Source organism: Synchiropus splendidus, chromosome 4, assembly GCF_027744825.2.
Source record: "Synchiropus splendidus isolate RoL2022-P1 chromosome 4, RoL_Sspl_1.0, whole genome shotgun sequence".
NCBI lineage: Eukaryota > Metazoa > Chordata > Actinopteri > Syngnathiformes > Callionymidae > Synchiropus > Synchiropus splendidus.
This window is the reverse complement of record NC_071337.1, coordinates 15,921,976-15,940,579: the sequence shown is the minus strand read 5'-3', so window position 1 is coordinate 15,940,579 and position 18,604 is coordinate 15,921,976. Positions and strand designations below refer to the sequence as shown.

Here is an 18,604-nt window from a genome sequence, read left to right as displayed (position 1 = left end):
CTTCTGCCAAAGTTGGAGATTAACATCAGACCATGACATCATCACTGTTGATTTTTAGTTTTTGTGATGCTCCACTGGACAGCGAGAGTCAAGGATGAGGTGCTCCGTTCAAGACTGCGTCCTTACCCATAATTCCTGGCTTTGTCCTGGTCAGCTGACTAGCTGCTCCGTGAAGGAGGCGCAACACTCCTGTGACTGTTCACTTTGGACCTGAACTACCCCTTATTATGTGAGTGTGTGTGTACATGTATTTATATTCTTGTGTGAACCAATCCTTGGCAAGACACTGTTCTTGTGAGGACATATTTTTTCAGTTCCTCAAAAGGCTTTGAGTGTGAAAAACGTCAAAATAACTGTCATTGTAATTGGTTCAGTTTGGATCAAAGTCCTGGTTAAGGTTAGCCAGTTGTTTTGGATGGTTAGATTTAGGGTGAGAGGCAGGGGAAAGCGTTATGGCTATGGGATACACACATGTGTGTTAGGGTGTGTGTGGCATGTGTGTGTGTGTGTGTTCACGTAAAGCGATTTACACGCACAGGATCAGGTGTTTTAATGAATTCAGCGACAAAATGAAATTATTCTATTTCCACTAACCACATCACCTGCAACTAACCCAGACTTCACTCCCCCTCAGTACTGTACTTCGTAGTTTGATACACAGTAATTTCAGTTATGTAACATTACATTGAGACCCTTTTTTCTTTTTTTGCGTCACTTTAAGCTGTTGTTTTTAATAACATAGACCAGTGTTTTTCAACCTTATTTAAGCCACGTCACACTTTGTTCATTGAAAAAATCCTGGGGCTCATCACCAAAGGATTCTTGGCCAAAGAGCAGCTGTGCTTCGGCAAAAGTAGAAAGAAGTCCTGTAGGAAATCCCTTCCAATTTGTGAAAAATTGTAGCTACTGACTCTCTGCTATTCTGACATGCTCTTGCAGAAACAAAATGTATCTGTTTAAAAATGTCTCTTGTGGAGCCTCCTTCAGTTTGTCTGTTTGGTATACACTTGTAAAGATATAGTCACAATTCCTCCTTCAACTAGGGATGGTGGGCTGTGGGCAACTAGCCATGATAGAGGTGTGTGCACTGCGGGTGCTTTACAAGTTAGTTGTAGTTGAGTTGGTGAGAGTTATGATCAAATACATTGTGTTTCTGTTCTCTCTCTGTCATGCAAATATTTGACAACGCAGTTTTATTAATATTACAAATGCAAGTTTAAAAAAAAGGAGTTTATTTGTGAATGTAAAAACATATGTAAAAACATTCACCACTTATTCTAGTTCCCATTGAAATGTTTTTTTTTGGTCTCTCTCATCGACTCAAGCTTTATTTAATAGAAATGTCCTGAAAGTTCATCAGTGTCAGACAAAAAGGTGAAGTGGGGAATTTCTAAATCTGAGCAGAAATGAAACAGATGAATAAGAAGGACAGGAAGTGGCAGACAGAGAAGGGGAAGCGGGAATGTCAGAGGAAGAAAGAGGAACAGGGAGAGAGATGAAAACTTAAGAATGTGAATGTCAATGAGAGCATGAGCCATTGTTTCATTAGTTCCACTTGATGTCCCTCTTCACACTCACTTATTGACTGGCTTTATTCACGTTTAGAAACATGGATTGCAAACTTCAGTGTCAGAACCTTAACCTTCTGCATGCTTCAGCCTTCAACATGAAGGGAAGTGCTGAGCTGGGATCCCTGTGGCCCAGCTGGAGAAGCTGCTGACCGCTGTTGACAGTGACACAACTCAAGAGTTGAGGAAGAGTGTTGCAATAGCAGGCAGAATATATTCATGGTAAAAATGGATAAGACGCTTGGAGAAGAAGATGAAAACGAGGACGAAGGAGAACGGGTCCGTGGGAGCACCCGGAATGAGGTGTCGGGAACTCCGATAAGAGGTATGGTGTGTGCAGCAGTTCTGACAGCACGGAGGGGTGAGACTCAGCGAGGGAAGTGGGGCTCGGGCAGATAACCCGGCAGAATATGCTGATCTGGCGTCAGGAAGCACAGAGTTTGTGGCGTTGCATGAACTTTCTGAGTGGACCCCAAACACCAGCGCAGCAGTTTCTGCCCCCCTCTAATTACAGGAAACAGACCCAGAGTGTGTCAGGGCTTCCTCTGCTGGTCCTGCACACTTCTGCTTCTTCAGAATCAGGTCCAGGCGCCATGAGTCGCTGCTGTGTGGTTCAGGTTGTCACCTTGACGGAGATGCAGCTGCTGCAGGTAGGCTAATCGTGGCACTGGTGGGACTGTGGGAAAGAACATGGGTTGGGTGTGAAGGGGGAGGGGCGGCGCCGTGAGGTCAGGGCCAGAAAACCACATTAAGATGGTAATAAATAGTGGGCATTGATGGCTTGAAGCCAGCATTAAATTGTGATGTCACACTTACAGTCGCAGGTTTATCTAGCAAAGAAGTACGGATGCTCTGGGAGCAGCTCAGTTAAATGCAGGTCTAAAAGAGTCACGACTGCAGTTCTTCAAGTCAGACTTGGTTGCCAGGTATCACTACTGTTATGCTGCGAATGTGATGCTCCAACTGGTGACCACTGACAGCGCGACCTGAGGTATAAGACTGATGTAAACTGTCAACATGTTTGTGGTGCTGTCATCACTTCAGCTCCATATTATCACGTTTATGAAGTGAAACAAGAAGTGGGTCAGACTGAAAGTTACTTGGGCAACGACTAAGCGAGTCTCAGACAGGGAGACAGACACCTGGGAGCTAGTTCCGGTGCTCGCCTCCAACTGACGTCGATGTCACCAACAAGGTAACCGTATCACAGAGTTAGTCAGGTGTTGCATCAGTCCTCTTCTTATGTATTGTTTTGTATCTTATCTTGTTAAGATATTGTATGTAATGATGAATAACGCAATCGGTATCTTAGATTATGAAGTGTACAATAAGTAACTTTTGTTATTTCAGTTTCAGGCGACTCCCTGCCCTTGTAGTAGGTCACAGTTAAAAAGATGGTTAGTGTGAAGATATGCTGCCTTCAGATGCAGCTCAGAAATTTCAATTGTCTGGGTCATGAATATGTTTGATAATGTTTGGCCACATTTTTCCAATGTGCATCTCACACAGCTGAAGGTCATATACAGTAAATGATTGACTCTGTGTCCTCTTGATGTATGTCATCGTGTCATTGTTGATCGTTTAGAGTGATTCATTTCTCTTTGAATATTTTGCCGTGAAGATTGACTTACACTATTTTATTGAATAATTACTACTCTGTATGGATTACACTGTACTGGCTTATCTTTTTACCGCATTGTTAACCTGAATCTCACAAAACTTTGATTCATACTTGAAGACAACCTCGGGATGTAGATGCACACATTTTGGCTACCATTTGCAAATGTGTTCCAGAATGCTACTGCCATCTGCTGCCCCATTAAACTTTTTACCTAGTTACAAAATAATAAAAAATAATAAATAAATGGGTGAAAGTATTGGTATAGATCAGTGCAATGACTTCAGCCATCAGTCTGTCATGGTAAAGAACGAGCTGAGCCAAAAGACAAAGCTATGTTTCATCTCACCTGTGGTCATGGGCTTTGGAAAGCGACCGCAAGAATATGATTCAAGAATGATTCAGTGTGTGGCTGACTCTCACTTTAAAGAGAAGCTCAGTCATCCAGGAGAGACTTAGTGAAGACAAGCAGCTCCTCAGCATAAAGAGAATATAGAGATGCCTCACTAGTTATGTGTTCACCTGGGAGGAGAACTGGATGCACAACCAGAGAAACTGTTTCTCTCAGTTCTCCTGGAGGTGTCTGGGCAGAGGCAGGTCCGGGCCTCTGTGTCTGAGAATGAGGAAGAAAATAGATTTGTTTCCACATGCATGGTTCTCAACCCAATGGTTTTCCAGCTCCCACTGAAAATATCTGTCCATGTTCTTGTGTTGAACCATGTTCTGACTTTTCATGTTTTACAAATACTGTTCTGCGAGATTTTATTTTTGGGTAATTCATGCCTATAAAAGATTGACTTTAATATCAATATATTTTATATTTGAATCATCTTTGCTGTTACTGATTTTTCAATGCGCTCCAAAGACTTGGCCAGACAAGAGGCGTAATAACTAAATATGTGATGCATTCATTCAGAGACTGTTTAACCGGAGATGATAGGAATACACATCCAAGATGAAATCAGATATAAATCACGGGGTAATAAATGATCAAGTACGAGGTCAGAACACTGTAAAGACGTGCAGGCACTGATGTCTGTGCAGAAATAGCCGTGTAGCTTCAGACGCACGAATTAAGTGATTAAAATGTCTCCAGTAGAGATAATGAAGTTAGGAGGACACAGATGACCCTTCTAGGTCAGACAGGAAGTGGATGGTGGAGCTATAAAAATTGGGACGGAAAAATGAGATAAGTTTTTTGTGGGTCAAGTTTGTTTTTTGTTTTTTGCTTTGACAACAATTGACACCAAAGTCTGCTCTATTCACATTAGACATGTAAAGCTTGCGCTCTGACTTGACTCCAAGTTTCATGAAGGTGCTTTTAGTTTGGCTTACAGTGTCAGTACTACTGCTACTACTATGACTACTATTACATATTATAAGAAGAAGGTGAAGAAGAAAAAACATTACTAATATCTTAACAGTAATGCCCAGCCTTAGTTTTGTTGACTCTTAACTTGTAGCATCAGGCTACATTGAGCTTCCTATTGCTGAGTCGTCAGTATCGAAGATCCTGTAAAAGTTTCCTGGAGTTGGAGAGGCTTTAACTGTGGAGTGTTACAGCTTCCATGTATGTTAATGTGTTTCCCTTTTCTCATTGCTTCAGAAGGAAAACAGTGTAGAGAATCAAAAAACTAGATATCTTACTCAGCACCTTAGCATTTTATTTACTCTTGTTTTGCATCATGTCACTCCATCTCATATATGTAATACACAAGTAATTACACGCAGGAATTTAAAAATCTTAATTGTATTGATCAGTAAGTTTGTCACTTTTGACCCCTGAAATACTGAAACATCGAACAGAGAAGACCTAAACTTTTTGAGGTCATTGAATTTCTTAACTGGACCTCTTATCTCATGTTGTGACAGATATTGTTTCACGACATTCCACTGTCTGATTTTCAGGCTAAGATTTTTTCATAGCTCCTTACAGCTCCTTAATATCAAATGCTCATCTTCTATCATATGACCCTCAGTCTATCATCAAATATTTGCTTCCGTATCTGATCTACTATCTTTAATTCATCACGTACCTAAGTACCTCTTATCTTGTTTGTTTGACCTCAGAATAAATTATTTTTATTATACGTCCGTAAATGCGTGACCTCACATCAAAATGCAAAACGGAGCACGTTGACTCACTGTCACGTCTCACAGCGAATAATGGTCAAAGCAGAGAAACGTGACCCCTCGGTGAACCCTGGAGCAGCAGGTGCTAATACACACAAAAAGTGTGTGGAAGTTTGGAACACTTCCAATGGTCTCCAGAGCTGAAACTTAGATGGTTATCTCTGCTATGTTCCGTGCGCCGCCGCTAAGGTCTCAACAGCAGCGCCATTGTGGCCACGCAAACTGAAGCCATTAGCTGCTAAATCCAATCAGTTTCCTCTAAGTGGATAACTAGCGCGTCTCCGGCGTTTACACTAGTGAGAAAGTGCAACCAAGACAATCGGCGGTCACACCCGGATTCTCCTGTGCCACAGAGATATCACACCCATTGATTTCATGAGACTTTTCAAGGTTTTACAGACACACAGAACATCCTTTTGTTGCTCGACTGAGTCGCTCAATATTTGATAATGACCAGTGACATAGCAACAGAAAGAATAAGCTCTTGTATTTACACTATGTTTCAACAATGTTTGAGCTGCGCCACACATTTTCAGATGTTTGTGACAAGAGTGCACTAACAAAGTTGAGCCACGCTGGTAGCAGAGGGACTCAACAAAGGCAGGTTTGGGGTGACGCAATTGATGACTCTCCTGTGTTGCTGATCTTCAGGTGTATTCATGAGCCAAGATGTCAACATCCTTTCTGCTGAAACATTTTGTCCGTTGGTTTTATCAGTGGCAGACGGACAGCGTTCTAATCTGAGTCTCTCATGGTAAAGACATTTTCTCTCTTAGTTCCTGCTCCGCCGTCTTTTTACTGATAAGAATCGCTTTGGGTAAAGTCAAAAGTAAGTCCTTGCGACTGAGGTAGAAGACATTTTTATTCTAGACACTTCTGATCATACGCCATGAACATACACTATAGAGTACAGGGACAGAGAGTCATGTCAAGGTTAATATAGCTTGAAGCTGGGCGCCCTAGCATTGAGTCGCCTCAGTTATTTACCGAGAAACGCTCACAGAGAGAAATAAATAGACGTGATGAACGCGTTAAAAAAGGATCACACGTCAAAGTGAAATGAACTCTTGTCACGTACTATACGCCATGTATGTCAGCACGTTGCTTGGCAACCGCATGACTGCTGACGTTTGAGAATGTGAGATGTGAAGGAGAATGTTGTGTAACCCTGCAGTTGCTTTGTGTTTCTCAAAGACAAGTCAATTGATCAGAAACAGAAAACATGCAGTGACTGGAGTCACAGGAGGAAGAGTTAAAGCGAGTCCACTGATCCAAGTGACACAACTGCTTTGCTTTGAAGTTAACTCAGTTCTGCGAGTTCCGCATCTTAGATGATGGAGGGATTGTGTGTACTTCAGGTGTGTTGGTGATCCCTGTTTCCCTGAAATACTATTGAAATCACAATGTTATACACATGGCGCTTCGAAAGACACAAACCCTTGTGAGCTCTCCTTAGCATGAGCTGCATGTCCTCGCATCGTTGTCACTATGAGATGTGCCACGGCTTCAGTGGCAGAAATCGGGGATTCTGTCTTGTCGTTGTGATGACCAATGACACGATGGTAAATGCCTCTGCTGTTCTACTGTAATAAGCAGGTTTGAGCGACTGTTCCAATGAGTGGGCTTTGGTCATTTCCACACCCAGCGTTAGCAACAGAAATCAGAAATATACCCATCTAACAGTTGCCACTGATCATCTGAGGCTTTGACTTTTGCAAGTTTCATTTCGTCAGAATGTCATTCATGCATTCACCATCCGTCATGAGTCGCTTCCGTGACTGTTGCTGATCAATTCTCCCGGAGTTTTCCACCCGGAGAAGACAAAGGTTCACTGGAGTTCAGAAGAAGCGTCGTATTTTAGCTGTGTTTCAAACGACACATTCTAAAAACATAATTGACAGTGAAACTGATCTGAAGTCCCTCAGAGGGAACAAAGGTCAATTGTGCTGCCCAGAACCCCAGAGCAATCAGAGGACGGTGGTGCTGGATTGGCCAGGCTAGTCGGGGTGGGCGGGGCCACACGGTCCGAGATAAAGGCCGGCGTCCTGCAGTGATCAAACCCACAGCCCTGTTTGAAGTGATTGTTCTGCCGGGACTCTTGAAGACCCACAGCTTTGCTCCCTAATTAGTTCATTAGGGCCTTTAAAAGACTCGGGTCCGCAGGGGCCACACTCGCTCAGGAGCCCAAGTCCCTGCAGGATAGGAGCAGCAGCAGCAGCAGAGTCGGACCTGTTGCTCGTGGACGCAAACTGGAGTGTTTCTGAGAATGCCACACTTAACTGACTGCGGCTACTACATGATGCGGGACGCGACCAGAGCCTCCAACGTAAGCGCCTCGTAGCGGCCGTGTTCATTTTTTTAAAATGTAAATGAACCTCAAAATTGAAATCAGCAGAAAAGTTTGTATCACGAAATTTGTATATTTGTCTTTTATTTAAATTCAGATATCCAATATTATCCAGTATGATTATAAATACCGTATAAACATATCTATTTATTTGAAAAAAATGTTTTAGAAATGTCGCTGTTTATGTGTAACGCAAGTGTGAGCTAGCATTTTAGAGTTAATTGTTATCAATGTCTAATCACGCATAAGCGTCAGATTAGAACCGCTTTCATGCATTTTGATTGTACATTTAGAAAAACAGATTTTGTGCACAGTTCAGTTAAATTAGAAGCGGGAAAATGTGTTGAACATGAATTGTTGTTTGTTTAATTCTTGTTCCTCTGCCTGTCCTTCGTGCACTCTTGCTGTTGTCTGTGTTTGCCTGTGACACTTTGTTTTGAGCTCGTGACTTTGTGCGTTGTCTTCTTGTTTTTAATTGTGTAAGCGTTTAATTTTAAATGGTCTTGTTTGTGTATGGTTTGTGTGCATATTCCTGGCCATGCGCGTGAACCAGTGCGGGGTAGTTTTCGACGTCTAATGTTCATGCAGTTTCAGTGTTTGTACGGTGGTTGTGTGTGTGTGCATGAAGGTTAGCCAGGTTGCTGTCAGCAGCTGTGTGAATGGAGCATGAATGATTTACGATTTCTGTCACACGACTTGAGCATCGTGAAAGTTGCTCTATACATGTGAGCCACTACTATTGAAAGTGTGTGTTTGGAGGTTCATTTTGTGTCCTTGCTGGTGTCAAACTAGCACAGACAAACTTCTGACTTAATATTGTTCAGTTTTGGATACGTGCCCATATGTTGATATTTTTGTGTGGGTGGGCGCTTATGTGGGCTACACTAGCCCCCTTATGGTTTATGCTGGCGGTGCGCAAATTTTGCTGTCCGTTTGTTTCTGTATTCTTATGCAGTGTTGATAGGTTGCCTGACGTGCTCGTGTGTAGTTTGTCACTGTAGGTTTGTGCGTTTCATGTCTTGTTGAATGTAAGTGCTTGCTTGAGTGTGATGTTTATGCGCAGATTTTATTCTGCATACTTTTAGATAAACACATTTTTTTTAGTTGTTTCACTGTATATTGTAGTGCAGTTTTGTGTCTTTTGATTTTACCATTTTTTTTGTGCAAAATCAATTTCGGCTATTTTTTTATCTTGTAACTGCCTGGTTGGTGCAAAACTGGCGCGCACGTTTGACGTTCTGGTCACATGACCTCCCACTGACACCATCTGGTACTGTGCTGCAGGTTCAGAGCCAACTAGAGAACTCCAAGTTCCACCTCCATCAGAACCAGAATCAGCAGGTGAAGCAGTATCTGACACTGAGCACCAAGCTGGCATCCGCGGCCGGGCAGGGACACGCCCCTGGCCCTCCTCTGGCCACGGTGCCCATCATGAGGAACAGTCACATGACCAGCGTGAGTGACAGCAGCAGCCCCAACAGCCCTGTCACACTGCTCACCATGGCCAACCACGACAGTGAGGTGAGCCGTCTATGGAACAGTAGAACATGAGCTTTCATGGCCACTGTCATTGCCAAGATCTTCACTGACATGTTTATTTACAATATGGTCCGACACGTTGAAGATTTAATCGCAAGAAAAAACAAACTCGACGGATCTCACAAATGCAAACTGCAAAACTATAATCAACAGAAAAGTAAAACTTCAAAACTTGAAAATAAAAACAGAAATCTGAAGCGAAGAGGATTCCAGGATCCATGATTTACAGGCTCTGCTCAAGGATGCAGAAGCTCGGGCGGGACTTAACGTGCTTGAAAACGATCTGGTGACACTGACCATTTTGTTTGACAACCGGGTTTCGAACCTGAACGTGGGTCCGGACAGATTGATGAGGGAATAAAGCCTCTCTGATGTGCTCATCAATAACTTCACACTGATCACAGGAAACAGATCACCGATCAATCAGTCAAACATCTTAAATGACCTCCGTTTTTCAAAGTTCTAATATGACTACAAATAATAATACTATTTACCAACCGTGAAAAAGTATATATATATATATATATATATATATATATATCAAATGACCTCCGTTATTTATACTTTTTTTCACAGTTCTAATACTTATTATTTGTAACTCTGGACCGTTCTGGGTGGAGTTTGCATGTTTTCCCTGTGCCTGCGTAGGTTTTCTCCGGGTACTCCAGTTTCCTCCCATTGCACAAAGACGTGTGTGTGCCCTGCTATGGACTGGTGACCAGTCCAGGGTGTATTCCCGCCTCTCGCCCAATGACTCCTGGGTTAGGCTCCAGCACTGCCCACAACCCCGGACAGGACGAAGCGCTGGTTAACTTAAGACGGATGTATAATCATTATTTTGTTGCTCAACTTGTATTGTCAAATGTTTCCTAAAAACACAATTATATTTTGATCTGGCTATAATATAGTTTTAGTTATTTTCAATATTATCTGTCTTTCTATTTTTTATATTTTAATCTAACACTGAAAGTTATCTGTGTCAGAATAATTTTTTCATGGTGAATTTATCAATTCAACTTTAAATAATTTTCTTGCAAAAATCATTTGAATTTTTAACAGCATTTGCGTTAAAAGAATAGAAAAAAGATGTCCTAAAATAAAAAAATGAAATGAATAATCTCTTATGTGTCCCAAATAAATATATAAATGTTTTTTCCTCTGTAAATTTATAGACTTATTCTGGACTGCTGTGACGGTGGGGCCCATGAGTGAAATGTAACTGACTGCTTTCTTTTAGTTTCCGATGGATGAAGTTATTGATGACCTCATTAGTCTTGAGTCCGGGTTCAATGACGGGGGCGTGGATTGTTTGGATCCAAAGATCATGATGCAAAACAACGTAAGTATCTTCTACTTGTACGTCACCACATCGTCTCTGTCACTAGCTTCTTCTGCTTTCAGCGTCCAGAGTGTGTGTGTGTTTGTGTGCGGCAGCTCAAGCCTGGTGCCAAAGTTCATGGGGCTTAGTTACATTTCTTACTCAAGATAACAACACTGATAATAGGAAAACTGGAATTTTGGGGAATGATCGCAGAAGCAGCGACAAAGAGGCTGATAAAGTGACAGAGAGCGAAAACAGCGAAGATAGCGGGACAGAGGGGATAGAGGGGCGAGCAGATAAGAGAGGAGTACTGGACCAAAGCAAGGATGCTCCGGCTACATCCCCTCTATTATCACGCCTGAACACATTTGCAAGTGGGGAAATCACCGGCGTGTTTTCTTGAACCACGAAAGGGCTTCCAAAACTGCTCAATGTACAAGTATTCCAACGTTGCACATCACCTGTGGCCAAGTACTTTGGGTAGTACAAAATGAGAGATGCAAGAAATGAGTTTTCTCTTGACCCCATCGAAGGAGCTGGGTGAGAAGCTGAGTCATCCAGCAAATATGCAGAGTGTTCCACTGGGAGGAGGTCCCGGGTCAGATGCAGGACGCACGGGAGAGTTTGTGTCACAGTTGAGCTGAGAGTACCTCAACACTCTCCAGATGAGCTGGAGCGGAGATGGTAGTCTGGACCTCTTAAATTCAATGGTAGCCACCACAACCCGACCTCAGATGAGATAAAGAAAATGGATACATGAATTAAAAGTTTGCAATGTTCAGGACAGCTAGCTAGCTGAAGAGAGCGAGCTGAAGGTAACACAGATACCTTCAAACTCTGTGAATGTGGCGAGTTGTTACAGTAAATAACCGAAGACACTGTTGGCGGATAAGAATTCCACTGCGACCCGAGTCCCCCTTGCCCCGACTATCTGGTCAGATAACCTCCTCTGTCTGTTTTGTTTCCTTGTCTCGACATTATCGCTCCACCCCAGCGAGATTGGACACGCATTCAGACACAAGAACATCGTCTTGCCGTAAATACACAAATGCAAATTGGTCACGCATGAGGGCCGGCGTGCTAATTGTGGACGTCTTGCCAGTTGGGACAAGGCGGCATTATGGCAACAGCGACCCGGGCCAGACTGGACCTTAAAGCAAAACAGTTTTGCCTCTGTTCCCGGCATTGACCTAGCCTTGCGTATAATCTGTTGCTGGGCTATTTTCAACACTGAGGGGTTCTCTGTGTCCAGGATGGTAGAGGAGGAGGGGAGCGGAGCGCATCGTTCAGAAGATCAATGTCCTCAGAGTCGGGGTCGGAGGTCATTGACCCTGTTTGGTTCTTGTTAAGTCCTTTGTTAAAACAAGGCTGCACGCAGGAGGGCATGTGAAGGCATCACCCCAAAGATTATTAATCTGAAAATTATGATACAAGAAGTCATTGTTTTAGATGTGGATTCTGGCCACACTAAAATTAATAATGACAAAGAATAAGTCATGAAGAAGCATATTCATGAGCTGATATTGGTGTGTGTCTACATCAGAAAAGTAGCCAGACTGTCATTGGTTTATTAAACTGTTCACCAATCTGTTATGATCAGTTCTCACTAAACATGTTACTGAAACATCCTGTTCTGTCGTCTTCTAGGTGTCGCTCAGTAGCAGCATGCTGGACGTCTATGGGGGTGAACAAGGTATGAACGCCGCTAATGGTGGAATGAGTCCCACATCTAACCCTGCAAAGCTCACTGTTAAGAGGGAATACACAGGTATGAACTCGCACCGCTAGCTTCAGTGCGACTAGACCAAAATGTGCCTAACAATTCAGGCCATTCTACACATGACTATGGAACCTGTCCGACATGAATATTGCATCATAATCCAGATGATCTGACAGACTAATTTCACCATCATCAGAATCTCATTGACTCGACAGCCAGTCTGGTGGTATAGAATTATTCATCCCACTGTTTTAAATGATTTTCTTTTAATTCAAAAATATAAAAAAAGAAACCTTTAGATCTGGATTTACATCAACATAGGAAGACATGAGGTTATCGTCCGACTGGGGTTACATCAGATATGAATGCCAATCTAGAGCGTTCAGTCAGCAGGTTAACTTGAACATAGTTAACTAGAATATTTACCTGGACTGAGATCTGATCTGATTTGAAGTGTGAGTGAATCTATTTGAGTAGTTTGGAGTTTAAATAAGTACTGTTCTAATGTGGTTTAGTTGGAGTTGTGAAAAATATTGATTTCATCTGGTCAGCACAAATGCATGTGGAATAGGCATAACAGTCAGGATTCTCGAGTCGAATGTTGACCACCAATTATTTTGATCCTAATCTGGTTGGATTTATTCACTAAAATAATTTCTCTGGAGAAACTGAAAGAAAGCTGGTCAAATACCGTATTCCCTGGCATCGCATCCCGGACAATTTGTGTGACATTTTGGGAATACAAAAGCAGTTGAAAACATGCAAACAGGAACTTTTGGAACTCTTATCCTGTGAATTTATTTGTCACGTTTTTCTCAGACATTCCTTCCTGCCGTCGCGCATCAAGTCGCCCAAAAAAAGCCACCAGGCCTCGAAGCACAAATCCGTAAATCGCTGTCTGTTTGGTTGAGCTAGCGGAGGACAATGCTACGTCAGTCACTGCTTAACTGGCCCTGATTGAATCAACTGTGACAAATTAGGAAATCCAATATGGACTCCATAATTCAATAATTCGCGAGAATGCAAGTACCGATGGCAACGTTTTTTGCGTCACAGCCCAGTTGCAAAGCTAACTGGCTTAAAAATGCTTGCCGTTTTGTGAACGGTAGAAATGCCTCATTGGAAGAATCGGCTTCTTTCAGAGACCTAGAGGTCAAACTGTAGTGGCACTCACATTCCGTCCGACCCCGACCACGGACCGTGGCGCTCGTGTTCGTGACTGAACCTTTTGTTGTTCTGTGTGCTTTTCACGCCCTTGCTAAATCAGCTGGCGTGGCTAATTGGTTTTATCTGTTTTTTGGCAGAGCACGACACCCGAGTGATGGCTAAAGAGCGACAGAAGAAGGACAACCACAACCTCAGTAAGTTAGCTCCGTGTTGGTTAGCGACATGTTTACGACAGTTAATCTGTGTGCGTGACGTCACAAAGCAAAACTTTTTGTTTTCATTTGTTCAGTTGAACGCAGGCGGAGATACAACATCAACTACAGGATAAAGGAGCTGGGAACCCTTATTCCGAAGTCCAATGATCCGTAAGTGAGACTTGACTTCGCGCTACGTTAACAGTGATCTCTAGTGGAAGATTTGTGAGCTGCAGTGCCCGGATGAGAGACAACTGACCCTCACTGTAACAGCTAGCCCTGAGGGAAGAAAACAAAGCACGCAACTCTGTCACGTGTTGCACAACAAAGACACATCTCAGCCATGCTACTAACCTAACACTGCTGCTTGACTAATATTACTCCTCAAACACAATAGGGAGCCTATGTCTCCGCCCCCTTCCGGACGGTCCACGGGACCTAAGTTCGGACACAAAATGAATGCAAGTCTATGGGGAGATGCAAGTTATTTTCTGGTCCACTTTGCCTCATGCCCAGGATCACACATGTGCTGTACCTCAATTTAAAAGATAAATAATGATCTGAGTTTCGACTATGTTTGTAGTGTAATTTATGATTTATTTGCTTGTGAAACTACGTAAATTGGACTACAAATGAAACATCGCATGTATGACGTCAGAAGATAGCAAGCATTGTTAAACGCATGCTGCCTCTCAGTCAACCGACTATTGACCGACTGATCCATCCCTAAGATGGAATCTTGATTTGAGACTGAAAGAGCCAGGGCTCAGTTGTTTGACATCCGATGGCCATGTTGTGTGCAGCGACATGCGCTGGAACAAGGGGACCATCCTGAAGGCGTCGGTGGAGTACATCCGCTGGCTCCAGAAAGAGCAACAGCATGCACGCGAGCTGGAGGGCCGGCAGAAGAAGCTGGAGCAGGCCAACCGACGCCTGCTGCTCCGGATCCAGGCAAGTACATGACCACCTTTATCGATGATCTCACTTCCTGTGACATCCAATTAGGACGATGGTCATACTTCGAGGTGCAGAACGTTCCACCTCTGATCCTTTTGACTTTTACCACAAACAGCATTTTAACAAAAATTCTTATAACTTACTTTATGTCTTTGAAGTCACAGCGAATCACATCTATCATTAAAGAAACACATTACGTTTTACAAAAACTCAAAACAAGTCATAAAAGTCAGACTGTGTGAATGTCTAAAAGGTAAACATCAAGTTAGAAAACTATCTGAGCCTGGCCTACTTAAAGACTATGAAAGCAAGATGCCAGTCATTTCTACATTTTGACTGCTTCAATCTTATGATTGAATCTAGATCTCCACACGTCTAATGTCTCCTGTAGCATCGACTAAGTGTCCAACTCCACTCCTATAGGAACTGGAGATTCAGGCTCGAGCACATGGTCTCCCCAACATGGCAACAGCGCTGGGGTCTGCAGAGGTCCCAACACACCTCCTCAAGCAGCAGCAGCAACAGCAGCAACAGCAGCAACAGCAGCAGCAGCAGCAGCAGCAGTCATCAACGCAGACCCCCCTCTACCAGGAAGACCCCAACGCTGACTACCTTCAGAGGATTGCCGTGGTGGCCGGGGTGCCCTCCCTGGCTTCATCTGGAGCCGTCGCCCAGGCCGGACAGCCTGACCACCTCTCAGGGGCGGACGGCTGCACCACCTTCTCTGACCCTCTGTCTCACTTCACGGACTTCTTCAGCGCCACACTCAAAGAGGAGCACCGACTGGACGAGATCCTCATGGACGATGCGCTGTCCCCCTTCGGCGCAGACCCGCTGCTCTCGGCCAGCTCGCCAGGGGCCGCGTCCAAAGACAGCAGCCGTCGCAGCAGCTTCAGCTCGGCTGAGGGAGATGAACTCTAATGTTGGAAGAGGGCTCCGAGACCCTGTCTGGAACATCAAACCTCTGCAGCACCTGAGACCCCTGGGCTGTCTTCAAGCCAAAAAATGGAATGGAGAAGAATTCATATTTTTGCATCAGTACCATTCCAAAAATTGGATGTGTAACGAGTCATACATCTCCAAACTGCAACTGAACTAAATGACATTCTTCACAACAGAACCAAATTGTCTCTGGTAAATATGCTGTAGGTGAAATACTGGTAATGTGTCCTCCAGAAGAACAAGGACCACCACAAGGCTCAAGTTTTGGTCCAACCCTCCAAACATATTCCTGCCAACAGGATGTTGGCCCAGAAGAGATAAAACAAGAAGAGCAAGAAGAGAAAAGCACACCGGTCCGAAGAAGGAAAATGACCCAAAAATGTAAATGTATAGACGCAACTGGTGTTTAGCTGTTTTAAGTAATTTAAAACAAAAAATATTTTGGGACATTGTCTCTTAGTTGGCCTCGGTTGGACAGGATATTCCACTTTTCCTGATCAATAGATGGGTGGATGGATGGGTGCAAGAATTTAGAAAAGTACCAAATAGATGAAAATATAATCTTAAGCGCTTTGCAAGTTCAAAATGTTCACTACATAATTTTTTTCCACAACTGCACGCATGGAACTTCCAAACATTAAAACGTGACCACAAGATGAAATGTAACCATCGACTATGCAAATGTATAAGGAATATTGTGGTTGTGTCAACAGGGCAAAGAACAAGCCAAAGGTGATGAGTGTTTTTAACTTTTAATATATTTATACAAGCTTTTATATGAACAGACCAAAATCATTTTCTGTGCGCGTCAACACCTCAGTGTTTCTGACTCAAAAAGATGTCAAAGATGTGAAACGGTGGTGGTGTGGCTGCTCCTCCTCAAACTTAACTGTTTATATATTTATATTGTTTTAACCCAGGTATTCTCATGAAACTATTATTATTCGTATGTAACATGTTAACTTTTTTATTCTTCGCCCGGCAGGGGAAATAAATAAAACTCATTTTTGTTAAAGTGTGTTTTGTGTGTGTGTGTGAGGAGGGGGACCAGTTCTTGATAAAACAATATCCTTGTGCGGACATTATGTAATTTATATTTGAGTTTAATATTTTGGCTCCTGCGCGACTGGGTTTGACACTGTCTTTCTCGGCAACATGCAAACATGCATTTCCTCTTTCACGTTGACTGACAAGGAATTCATGTCATCAAAAAATGACGGGGCGGAGACTTCACCTGTCGGCAGCTGAGGAGGGACTGAGGACGTCAAACTGTCGAAGTGAGTTTACCAGCGTCCAGTGGAACATGGAACAGCGACAAGAGAGAGGAGACTTGCCCGCAGGTCAGTGGCTTTATTTGACTATATTCACTCATCTGAACATTAATGCCACCTGAACTCAGACTCATGAATTAAAACAAAAACGTGAAAAGAGAAGTGACACAAATGGAAAGTGAGTTTGAGGGGCAGTTGAGATGGTAGAAAAACACCATAGAAGACAACACACTGTCAATGACCTAGTTCCACCACTTATCTGAGGCGGGGTCGTGGGGGCACTAGCCGGGAACACAGAGGCCCAGACTTCCCTCTTTTCAGAAACAGCACGTAACCCAAAGACCCTCAATATCTTGGCTGCACGATATTCTATAGTCTTGAAAAAAAATTGTGAACAGATTTAGGGACAAGGTGCAGCACTGAACGTCCAACTTTCACAGACTCATTAGTGGGAATCTGGGTGTCAGAGGGTGTCAGCTATGAAGACTCCACTCCCCCAGTACAACTGGCCAATCTAGAAGTACAAAAAAAAAATGACAAGAACATTCCACCAGCATGTGCTTGCTTGTGACAAACAGGTTTCACGATCGTGCAGAGATGATGATCATGACCGAGAGAGCAAGGTCCCGGATACAAGCGGCTGAAATGGGTTTTCTCCGAAGGGTGGCAGGCGTCTCCCCTTAGAGATAGGGTGAGAAGTTCTGTCACTCGGGAGAGGCTCGGAGTAGAGCCGCTGCTTCTCCACATTGAGAGGAGTCAGTTGAGGTGGTTCGGGCATCTCATCAGGATGCCCTCTGGACGCCTCCCTTTGGAGGTGTTCCAGGCACGTCCAGCTGGGAGGAGACCGAGGGGTCGACCCAGGACCAGGTGGAGAGATTATATCTCTACGCTGGCCTGGGAGCGTCTCGGGATCCCCCAGTCGGAGCTGGTGGATGTTGCTCGGGAGAAGGGCGTTTGGCGTGACCTCCTGAAGCTGCTACCCCCGCGACCCGGCAACAGATAAGCGGACGACGATGGATGGATGGATGGCAGAGATTAGATTTTCAGATTTTTGATTTGCAGCTGATCTACATAGTTCTTGGCGTGATGACCGCGATGACCAGGCCACAGCTCACGGGTGAGATGAAGACCTACATATCAGAGCCCTCCAGAACTCTCCACCTTCATTCTTACTGTAACTTCTGCGTTCAAGAGCCAAGCGGCATCCAGAATCTGCTGAAGATCTGGGCCTGGGCCAGCTCCCTGTCATGGGAAATCCATTTTCCTCAGAGTTCAAGTTCAGAGCCTTCATGTCAGAGGTGAGCGTGTCCAGGTGTGAGACGCTCCGGTGCACATTGTAACATGGATTTGTGCCACCTTGATCAGAGAAGTTACCTCATCACATTTTAGTCCTCTTTGGTTTACCACCAACAGGGGGAGATAAAGCCACAAACTCCCAACCTATATCAACCATTCAGGTTAGATTATATTACATTAGATCAGATCCGATGGCCTTTATTAAACCCTCGAAGTCCAACCAGACTCTCATGAGTGGATTGTTGAGACCAACAGGAAGTGACTCACATACCAGTACATCAAGAAGAAGACAAGCAGCTCCTCTCTGCAGAGAGAACCATCAACCTGTTCCACTGTCTGAACGAGCTGAAGGACAGTTCTCTGGTAGAGCAGCTGAGATCAGGAAGTCTCTCAGATTTCTGTCATCTCACACTGGACCCTATGACAGCACACCAGCGCCTCCTGCTGGCCAACAAATACAGGACAGTGGAATGGTGGAGGAGTTCATTCAAAAGTGTGTGTGTTTACTTTTATAATTTTGGTTCCCGTGGT

At 43.8% G+C, this 18,604-nt stretch overlaps 1 protein-coding gene across 4 annotated transcripts in view; it reads left to right on the top strand.

The window, feature by feature from the left end:
* tfec (transcription factor EC) overlaps window positions 1-16,482 on the top strand; it is a 36,108-nt gene extending 19,626 nt beyond the window's left edge. Inside the window, exons 1-9 of one of the 4 annotated variants that reach the window (XM_053861384.1) lie at window positions 1,754-1,893; window positions 2,083-2,218; window positions 8,951-9,187; window positions 10,443-10,544; window positions 12,174-12,294; window positions 13,551-13,607; window positions 13,703-13,778; window positions 14,411-14,558; window positions 14,988-16,482. In XM_053861384.1, coding sequence (XP_053717359.1) covers window positions 2,162-2,218; window positions 8,951-9,187; window positions 10,443-10,544; window positions 12,174-12,294; window positions 13,551-13,607; window positions 13,703-13,778; window positions 14,411-14,558; window positions 14,988-15,485 — 1,296 coding nt within the window. In that variant the 5' untranslated portion in view covers window positions 1,754-1,893; window positions 2,083-2,161 and the 3' untranslated portion in view covers window positions 15,486-16,482. Of the gene's footprint in view, window positions 1-1,753; window positions 2,219-8,950; window positions 9,188-10,442; window positions 10,545-12,173; window positions 12,295-13,550; window positions 13,608-13,702; window positions 13,779-14,410; window positions 14,559-14,987 lie in introns of those variants that run through there. The other 3 variants (XM_053861383.1, XM_053861381.1, XM_053861382.1) reach the window with 3 other exon arrangements.
* Window positions 16,483-18,604: the final 2,122 nt, after the last annotated feature.